This window comes from Siniperca chuatsi, linkage group LG12 (genome assembly GCF_020085105.1).
Source record: "Siniperca chuatsi isolate FFG_IHB_CAS linkage group LG12, ASM2008510v1, whole genome shotgun sequence".
Classification (NCBI taxonomy): domain Eukaryota; kingdom Metazoa; phylum Chordata; class Actinopteri; order Centrarchiformes; family Sinipercidae; genus Siniperca; species Siniperca chuatsi.
The window spans coordinates 25,507,481-25,517,684 of record NC_058053.1 but is presented as its reverse complement, the minus strand read 5'-3'; the positions used below and the strand labels follow the sequence as shown (position 1 = coordinate 25,517,684).

Below are 10,204 nucleotides of genomic sequence, written 5' to 3'. Positions count from 1 at the left end.
ATGTGCTGACAGGTGAGAACCTGAAGAATGACATGCTCCTCTGCTGTTTGACAAATATCTGCAACCCCTCTCTCTTTCTAAAACTCAAAAAGTAATGCCCATTGTGTCACGGAGCTAAAGCAAGATCCAGAAAAGTTGACATTTCAGAATTCCAAGACCTTCTTCACCAGGTAACAGCATATTTTATGACCTTATACTGTAGCTAAAAGTATGAATCTGCAAACCCCAGCTGTAAGATGAATGATTAAGATGAGATAAATATTTATCTCAATATCAATATAAACAGAAAGTAGAACAGAACAAAACTAGACGTCTCATCAACATGTAAATACTCAAATAAGTGACCAGTAGTTGTAGTTAATTAACCTGCAGTACTTGAGTAAAAGCCAGTAGAGTCCCTCCTCTGCAGGGAGGCAGCAGCAGCAGCAGCAGCAGCCAGTGTTTCGTATATAAAGGCAGCAGCTCCTGGAACATCTGGAGAGAGCAGCTGCGCACTGAGGGCTGCAGGATGCGCGTCTTCGCCCTCCTCTGGATACTCGGCTTCCTGCTCAAAGAGGCGCAGGCATGGGGCTTCAAAAACGGAATATTTCATAATTCAATATGGCTGGGTAAATAGCAGTTTTTCTTGCTGTCGAATCCGTAGCTAGAAAAAATGTCGGTTACGCTGTGACAGGTAGGACCACTTAATTATCGAGCTCTTACCGCCTGCAGCTTAACTCTGTCTTCATTGTACTAATTGTGATGAAGTTGAAAAGACAATCGGGACACAAATGATCGAGTAAAGACCAATTATATTGACATGATCAGTGTCATATAACAGGTGTGGTGATTCCCTTTGTCATTCATTAAAACCAATATAACCTGCAGTTTATTCCAATGGTCCGACTGCAGTTTCAACGTTGTTAACCAGTGCTAAGTGTTTTGTGTAGTAACATATTCCACTTCTCTCACATGTAATCAGCTACTTTTACCTGAGATTGCTTTGTACCTGTTTTTGCAAACGCAGCAAAAAAAAAAAATCCTAACATAAAGGCATATTGTGAGGAGTAACAGGGATTAATAGGCAACACGCAGTCCAGCAGCTTTCTCTTGTGCCAACTGTATGTTTATGACCTGGCTGAGTGCTGCATGAGGCCAGTAAACATGGAGAAGTGACTTCATCTTCAGGGCCTTCCAAGATTCAAACAGATCAGAGTTCAACTCATTTCCACTTCTAGTACTTTGGGAATAGAATGGCTTCCACATTTTGTAATCTTACTGAAATGAAATTAACACCACAGCTTAGAGTCTCTCCTCCTGTGTGTTGAAGTAGAAATCAGACAAGCTGTGGAGGTTTCCATACATACACCTCTGACTCATTTTATGAACCCCATTCTTTATATTTTTACAAGGTGAGAGGGGAAATAACCGAACAGTGTTTCTTAGTGCTAATGAGTTTGCCTTACCTGAATCACATGCACAGCATTTTCTATTATTATTTCATGCAACTTCTGTCCTCTATTGCATTTTTGTTTTTTAACTTTGATGAGTGCTCAGGTATGGCAGATTCAGTTGCACTGATTCTCAATCATTTCTCTCTTCTTTTGAAAAGTTACAGAAAGTTACTGGTGTGACCATTATTTCCACAGAGTGTGGCAGAATTAGTGCCATTCGGAGCCGATCCGAGTGAAAAGGCAGTAAGGTTCTTGTAGCTGTGAGCGTCAGAGTTTAATTAGTGTGAAAACAGGTTAAAAATTTCAAAATATCAACTTGAGGCTAATTTCTGCCGAGTTTTGCAGTCATGCATGCGCAAAGCCAAAACAGGATCAGCAGAGGACTCCCCATTGAGGAGGCCAGGGAGCAAGTGACCCAATTGTTGGTGAACTTCCAAAATGCAGAAGAAATATCACACAGTTAGCCTTTCTCGTTCATGTTTTATGTTTAGCTCAATTTAACTTTCACCCTCTCACTAAAAACATTGTCACTTGCTTGGCTGTAGCCCCGTGTTTTAGACCTTGCAAAATGAAGCCAAATCCTTTAATTGTATTAAGTGCTGCAGAACAAATCAATGCGGTTGCTGCAGACAGTGGTAGCAGCTTTTTTTTATTGTCTCTCTCTTTGATAGAACAAGCAGCTGGAGTTTACCACCGGGAATCGCGCAAAGGGAGATACCAGCTGACATATAAAGAGGCCAAGGCTGTCTGCAAATACGAGGGAGGGAAGCTGGCCACTTATGAACAACTGGAGGCGGCTCGTCAAATAGGTCTGCGGCAACTTGCACACAAACTCATCCACAATGCACATGCAGAGCACCTGCCTAAGAAGATTTACTCCAGGAAAAGTGTATGGATCATAAGTCACTCAAGGCAGATACAGACTCTGTCAACTTGATACTGTTTCACAAGCAGTTAACATTATCAGTCCATTTCACCAAATGAAGGCAGCGAGAGCTGTGTTTACCGTTCCTTTCTCAAAAACTTTAAACATTTAGCATCATGTCTGAGGACAGGTCTCTGATGTAACAGTAGTGACACGTCTCTTCACCCACTGGAATGCTGTTAACAGACAGGAAAAGAGGTTCGTATGTTCATAGGGTAAAGGTCATTGCAAAGCATTGAGTGAAACACTTCTTTCCACAAGTGCTTTGCTGTTGCATGACTCTGTGCCAAATTTTAAACGATCGCACGAGTATTGTAAAAGCCTGTTAACACCTTCTTGGCTGGGTAATATCGCTGTTCCCTTGGCACAGAGATTGAATCCAGCCCCTCGCTCTGGCATTACGATCCGCCTCCCTGTCAGCTTTCCCCACAGCAGTCTACCTAGGAGGTCCCGCTTTTATCTGGGCTCTTCAGGCTGGGGTCTGCTGATTGTAACTTTAAGCTAAACAAACAACAGATCTTGTAATGGTCACCAGAAGGCTCTGATCCAGGTTTTTTCTTTTGAGGCTGCCCTGTTGGAGGAGTTGAAAGAAAGACTTTCTGTGGTTGGCAGAACACAGTAGTTTATCATCTGTGACTGAGTTTTGTTGCATAAAACCGATATTTTTCTGCTCTTGTTCAGGTTTCCATGTGTGTGCAGCCGGATGGTTCGACAGGGGGCGTGTTGGCTACCCCATCGTCAAAGCTGGCGCGAACTGTGGCTTTGGGAAGATTGGCATAGTCGACTACGGGCACAGGCTGAACAAAAGTGAGAGATGGGATGTGTACTGCTACAATCCAAACTGTGAGTATATGTTTATACAGTAGTAAACGGTGGCTTAAGCACAGAGGTGCAAAGCACATTCACTTAAGTACTGTACTTGAAGCTGCACTAATCAATACTTTTATATTAATAATAGATTAAATGAGAATTATCACGCGAATTCTGCTGATTGTTCTGGTTTTCTGGTCCTCAAATGTATGTAATGTGCTCCATGTCTGCTGAATGTGTAAGTAGGTAATGGTTGAGTAAAACATTCACCATAATGACTTTATAAGTTGAAAATATGTCAGTGCTGTGTTTACATATCTTTTTTACAGCCATCAAGTGGCCAAAAATAAATAAATTAATTAATGAATGCAGAAAATGGCGTTGATGAGAACAATTCATTTACAGGCCATTAAACCAAAACAATGAGCTAAAAGAGGACAAAAAGATCCTTGTCAAAGTTGAAAAGTTGGGTAATTATTCTCTATGGGTTCCCAAGCGATGACACTCTCATTATATTTTTGTTCAATTCAGTGTATATAAAATATAAAAACTATTGATTTATGGAGCACATGTGAATGCTAATATATCTGAACGTTTACTAATGGTAACATTTTGCATGCAGGACTTTTACTTGTAGTAGTATTTGTGGTACTGATACTTTCACTGAAGTGAAATATCTAAATGGCTTAAAAGATTCTGTGTGGTTTAAAGAGTAAGCGATGACTGTATGGCTGTGGTTAAATGTCAAGAGTTGTGAGTCCCAGTGGGGGAGACCCAGGCCCACATGTTAAGAATAGCCATCAAGTCTGAGGCTCCACAGAGTCACTCAGGGTGCTTTCATCACCACTGCTTCCAGTCAAATGTGAGCGATGACAAAGATAACTTAACCAGCGCAGGATGGGACCACAGTGGGAGAGAAGACTTTTGTTTGCTTTGACTCAAAGCCACAATCTCAGTGCCACCCTGTGAGTTATCATGGTCAGACCAAGAATAAACCTGGAGGAAGTCAGATGATCAGTTTGGATAAGATGTCAGTGAGTAACTGAGTAAGTGATAACTAACACTCAGGCTGGCCTATGAGTAAGTGGTTTTAACAGCCACCTCGCCTGAATGATTCACCAGTGTCACAAAGATGGAGTGAAACATTAATGCTTTCACAATCTACAGCAAGATTTCACAATCTACAGCAATATTTTGGAAATAGACACCCACATAAACATCCTTTCCAGAAGATAAATATGTTAGTGTTCAAGTGTGTCTCTGCTTGTTTACACTGTTAATAGCAGTTGGAATAAATAGAAAATGACTCATAATGCATTTTTCAAAGCTTTTTTTTTTACAAGTCCCATATATCAAAATAAAGCCCGGCCAATACGATATGTTTGAGGCTGATATCAAAATCAATATTTGGGAGTCTGATAATTACATATTGGCTGATATGTGTTTTGCTGATTTAAGGACCTCTTAAACCAGCAATAACTGACTGTAAGCACTACACTGACATATTATCACCTTATTAAAAAGTTGACAAGTGAACTTGTTAGCAAACAGTTGCGTATATACACGTCCAGCAGACATGGTGCAACATGTGTTTCTGAATGTAAGTAAGTACCAATATTCACTCTCCTTTTAGCTCTGTTTTGGTCTCCACTAACTCCTAGAAAAGCATCCATCTTTTCTAAATCAGTAGTTTTTATATTAACGTTGAATTGAACGACTCGTGAACCCATAGAGAATAATTACCCAACTCCACATCTTTAAGGATCTTTTTGTCCTCTTTTAGCTCATCGTTTTGGTTTAATGGCCTGTAAATGAATTGTTCTCATCAACGCCATTTTCAGCGAAAAGGTTCTGACAAACTCACTGACTGTTAGATGTGTAAATAGCCGACTGTTTGCCAACACGTTAGCCATAACAAGTTTGCAAGGCAATTTCAGGGCGGTGTGTCCGTCAGTTCTTATTGTTTTAGTTTTTCCGCCCCCTAGTGGCCTAAAATCAAGTACTCACTATGCAGAATCTCCCTCTCAGAGTGTATAAATATCAATGCGTTATATTATTTGAGTTTATTATACAGTATTTTTAGCACATAAAAAGTAAATCTACAAATCTACAGCTGTCAAGTAAATGTAGTGGAGTGGAAGTAGAAAGTTGTACAAAACAGGGAAAGTACAAAATTGTACTGCATTCATTGATTTTGTTTGAGGGGGAGGGGGCACTTGATGGCAGCAAAAAAGATATGTAAACACAACATTGACATATTTTCACCTTATAAAGTTGTTAACGGCAAATGTGTTACCAAACAATTACACATCCTGCAGATACGGAGCAACATTAGCTTTCGTTTGAAGTTGTGTTTCTGGCCACCTGACGAATGTGAGGGTGGGGATTTCCGACTCTTTAGCTGCTTTGCTCCACTATGTTCACCAGCTAGTCAAGTGTCTGTCTGCTGATGCTGAGCAGAGAGCCTTACAATGGGGTTTTAGAGCTTTTTCACTGAAAGCAGCTTCCTGCTGTGAATCTAAACCACAAAGTTCGTAGGGTCGTGAAACCCAAAACAATGAGCTGAAAGATGCTAAAGAGCTGCAGGGAGCTGCAGAGTCGGCTGATAATTCTCGGAGGGTTCATCACTTCAAGCGACACCTTTCACACTACACACATTCATTTGATGCATTGTTAGTATAAAAAAATATTGATAGTAACAGCTGTAAACTTGGTCATGAAAGAATTGTAATCACTACATGTACTGGGCAGATTATGCAACAGTTGAAAAACAAACCTGTAGGTGCTCTCTGGTGGACAAACTATGTAATCGCAATGCTGCCTCTGTTACTTATTTGTAATAACTTATTGGCTGACATATATGCGGATCCAGATACATCTGTGATGTGCTAATATGTGCCGATAATATTGTCCCACGTGATTTACTGGTCCGGCTCTATTTAGAAAATGTTACATTCCCCTCAAGTCAGGTCAAACTGCTGATGAGACGCTTTAAAATTTTGAAAATCATGAAATCAAACAGAATTTCTTTCATTTCCTAGCAACTTACATTTCATATTTAGTGGTTATGAGGTTTGTTGTTTAGAGAGTCACTCATCCTACCCAAGCATGATCACATGAATTTCATTATTCTCTAACTTAAAGTTACATAATTCCTCATGTCACCAGTTCAGTCCTCCGTGGAAGCCATCTCACTGTCTACATCAGATATTTTGGCTGAATTGTGCCTCAGTGATGGATGTAAGATAACTTTTTTTTAAACGGTCTACAAATGAGAAATAACATTACATTTTTAATTCCTCCAGGACATCTAGTGGAAAAGCTTTTGATGCCATTGTCACCGGTCTTAACATGTGTGTTTGATTTCCTTTACTCAACAGAAGGTTTTCTTTTTCCTATTCTGAAATCATTTGGAGCTCACACGCAAGAGACAGACCCCCCGAATCAAAGTGCTTCACAAGAACAGATGCACAATCCCACCAGCTGATTAAAGGAATACACTGTGGGGAGTTTAAAGTGGTCATTGAACACAGACACCAAATTTGTCCACATGTCCTCAGCTGACCATGGTCCAGAGCTGCCTTTTACTGTAGTGATGTATTCGCATCCTAATTCATTTATTTTTGTTAGAAATGTATTAGATATCAATATTTCTTGTAAATATCACACAAATCTGTATGGAAAGTAACCTAACATGGAGTCCTGAAACTATGTTTAAGAAACTTGGCATTAAAACATGTTTTTGAGAAGACTAATCACTACATGTCATTCATGTGTCTTACAGCCAAGGAGTGTGGTGGGGTGCTGACAGATCAGCAAAGGATCATTCAGTCTCCTGGCTTCCCTGAGGAGTATCAGGACGAACAGATCTGCTACTGGCACATCCGTGTGCGCCTGGGCCAGAGGATCCGCCTCCACTTCCTGGAGTTTGACGTGGAGGATGACACCGCGTGCCTAGCAGATTACCTGGAGGTGTACGACAGCTACGATGATGTCTCAGGCTTCGCTGGGAGGTGAGGCTCATTGAGGGAAAGAGTAGGAAGTATCCAAACTCGTAGCTCCCAAACCTTTATAGAACTAAAAGAGGGTCTTCAATGGGGAAATGGCATGTATGATGAAGGGCAAGATATATGTAGGCATAATACTGATGTAATGCTCAACTGATCAAACAAGATAATATATTAACACGTACAATAAGACATTCAAGACACATTATCAAAAATCAGATAGCTGCAAAAATAGTCACAGAAATCACAGAAAATATTCAAAGAATGTATTTTAATATATTGAAAACAATCTCTTATTCATTGAGCATAATATGACCACATTGTACAAGATTCAATAGAGCCCACTGTAATGATAGAGTGAAGGAAAAATCCTCCCCAAAAATGTGTGCGCCACATCACAATACTGGATATATATATTTCAGCAAATCGAAAACATCCAGAGTCCAGTAAACGACGAATCAAAACTTGTCAGAGAATGACTTTCAGGAGGAGAGGTGATATCAAAATCTTCATTGAGAACTTTGGGAGATGGTAGTATTGAGGAAATAAATGCAGAAGGTGAAGATCATTGGTCACGCAAAGTCAGCTCACTCTCGTTTTGGTTTAAATCTTACAATCGGCTAAAGACCAGGTATAACTGCTAAATAATACATCTATGTTTTCTTATACTGTAGTCACAGAAAATACACATTTCTGATTGGTGTTCATTACAATTGTATCACATGTTGTGACGTCTGAAACATAGCTTCAACCAAAAAGTCTAAATAAGTGCACTACATGGTTAACGGCTTACTTCTTGGGTCCATAAGTTAAGAAATTTCATGGAAAACTATGTCATTTTGTACTAATTATGGTGAAAATAGAAATGTCCTTGAATGAAAAGCTCCATTTAAACCCAAATAAATATTCATTCATTATTCATTGATTATTGGAATCTTTGTTCTCCATATGTTTTGGAGTCATGCATTAGTGCATATTTCTCAGACAAGGTCACTGACATTTAGCACCTCTCATGGTCATGTGTATTTAATTTATGTGTTTACCAGGGCTACAACTAGCCAGCCAATCAAATAATAATTTAGTCTATAAAACGTCAGAAAATAGTGAAAATGCCCATCAAAACTTCCCAGAGCCCAAAGTAACGTTTTCAGATTGCTTGTTTTCGTCTGACCTACAGTCCAAAGCCCAAACATTTTCAAAAGCAGCAAATCCTCACATTTGAGGAGCTGGAAAAAGAAAATGTTTGGCATGTTTGTTCAATAAACACGATTAACTGACTATCAAAATTATTTGTGAATCATTTTGTGTTGATCGACGAAATGATTAATCGACTAATTCTTTCAGCACTATAGTGTTTACATTAAATGCCTTCAGTGGTCAAACAGTGCCAAGCTTAAACTGTGTTAGACAGTCGAGAGGTAGAGATTTTGTAAACGTAGCGATTATTTTTCCTGCCCTCTGCTTGTGTTTGAAGTGAGCCGAATGAGACATGAAAGTTTAATGTGAGCACCACATTTTAATCTGTTTGTTTACAGATTCTGTGGCGATTATTTACCTGACGATATCATCAGTACAGGTGAGATGCCCTCATAATTTCATATAAGAAGCATATAATGTTTCTCACTGTGAGAAGACATTATTTGGCTATTGCACACTGATGGATCTCTGGATTATCAAAATACAAATCAATTACGTTTGTCTTTGATGTTTTGTTTAACAGGAAACGTGATGACGCTAAAGTTCCTCTCTGATGCTTCAGTTACAGCCGGGGGCTTCCAGTTACAATATATTGCCTCTGATGCATCTCTGTTTTCACAGAATTACACCCACTACTTTCACTGACCAATGGTTTGATACACTGTTCAACATTGTTGTAATCCTGTTACTGTATTTATGTTACCTTATGTGCTGTTATAATCAGTCTTTATGGCTGATTAAAGAAATAATTCTGTCAAATAAACAAGGTCATTAAATTGTGTTGTTCTTACCTTCTAGAAAAATAAACAATCCTAACTTTGTATTCACCTGTCCTGATGCTTAATTTATAGAAAACAAATCTGGTTTGTGGTTATTCCAATTATATTTTCATAAACTTTCACACTGCAAAGCATTACGGTATTGGGTTAACATTGCTTCTTTGTTTTGTTGTGTCTCATTTCTACATCTTTTATGACCCATCACTGTCCTTTAAACACACTTCCATACACACAAATTTGTAACTCTTCATAAAAGCCTCTATGTTGTACTAATGGACTGATAAAGTTAGTAATGTGGGGTACTCATCATCACATACCCCGAGGGGTAGTTATTTTAATAAGAAAAGTTCTTCTTCTATCCTGAACAAGTAATGAAAGACAAAGGGGGCAGATGCATCTTAGTTAGAGGTTTTCTGGCAGATGAGCCAATAACCATGCTTAACATAAAATGTCCAAATCAGAACTTCTTTATTAATATTTTTCTAAATGTTCCCCCACTGAGCTCATACCTGGAGGAGACTTTGTTTCGGATTCAGATAAAGGCAGTTCCTCCTCTACAGCCAAATCTTATCCTCTGCAGGGCTTGGATGGTTTCCCAATCATTTAATAAATGACCAAAATTTTGTGATTATTATCAGATCGATTCATTTCAACAAATAAAAGATCTGTCCCACCACCTATTATCCGGAGAAGCTTTGATGGCATATATTAGGGGTTATTCCTCACTGAAAAAGAAACAGTACCAATCTAAAAAGGAATTCTTTAGAATATGAAATCAAAAGTCTTGAAAAACAACATTTTTGCTCACAGACACAATCAATTCCTGGCCGGTTGATCACAACAAGAGCTGAATATGACACAATGGCTAGGTTGAAACATAGATACTATGAACAGGGAGACAAATCAGATAAACTGTTAGCATGGCAACTCAGAAGAGAAGAAGCCTCTAGAAACATTTCGGCTATTAAATCCCAGAATGGGACTGATATGGTTCGCAGCCCCAAGCTCTTTACATTCATCAGAGGGTGTTAAAACTGATGAAATAAATTGTTT

At 39.0% G+C, this 10,204-nt stretch overlaps 1 protein-coding gene across 1 annotated transcript; it reads left to right on the top strand.

Annotated features, from left to right (window-relative positions):
• The first annotated feature begins 381 nt into the window (after window positions 1-381).
• tnfaip6 (tumor necrosis factor, alpha-induced protein 6) lies at window positions 382-9,195 on the top strand. The gene is made up of 6 exons (XM_044216695.1): window positions 382-608; window positions 2,105-2,242; window positions 3,040-3,201; window positions 6,953-7,181; window positions 8,711-8,751; window positions 8,896-9,195. The coding sequence occupies exons 1-6, from the start codon at window positions 509-511 to the stop codon at window positions 9,015-9,017; spliced, it is 792 nt and encodes a 263-aa protein (XP_044072630.1). The 5' UTR covers window positions 382-508; the 3' UTR covers window positions 9,018-9,195.
• The last annotated feature ends 1,009 nt before the right edge of the window (window positions 9,196-10,204 follow it).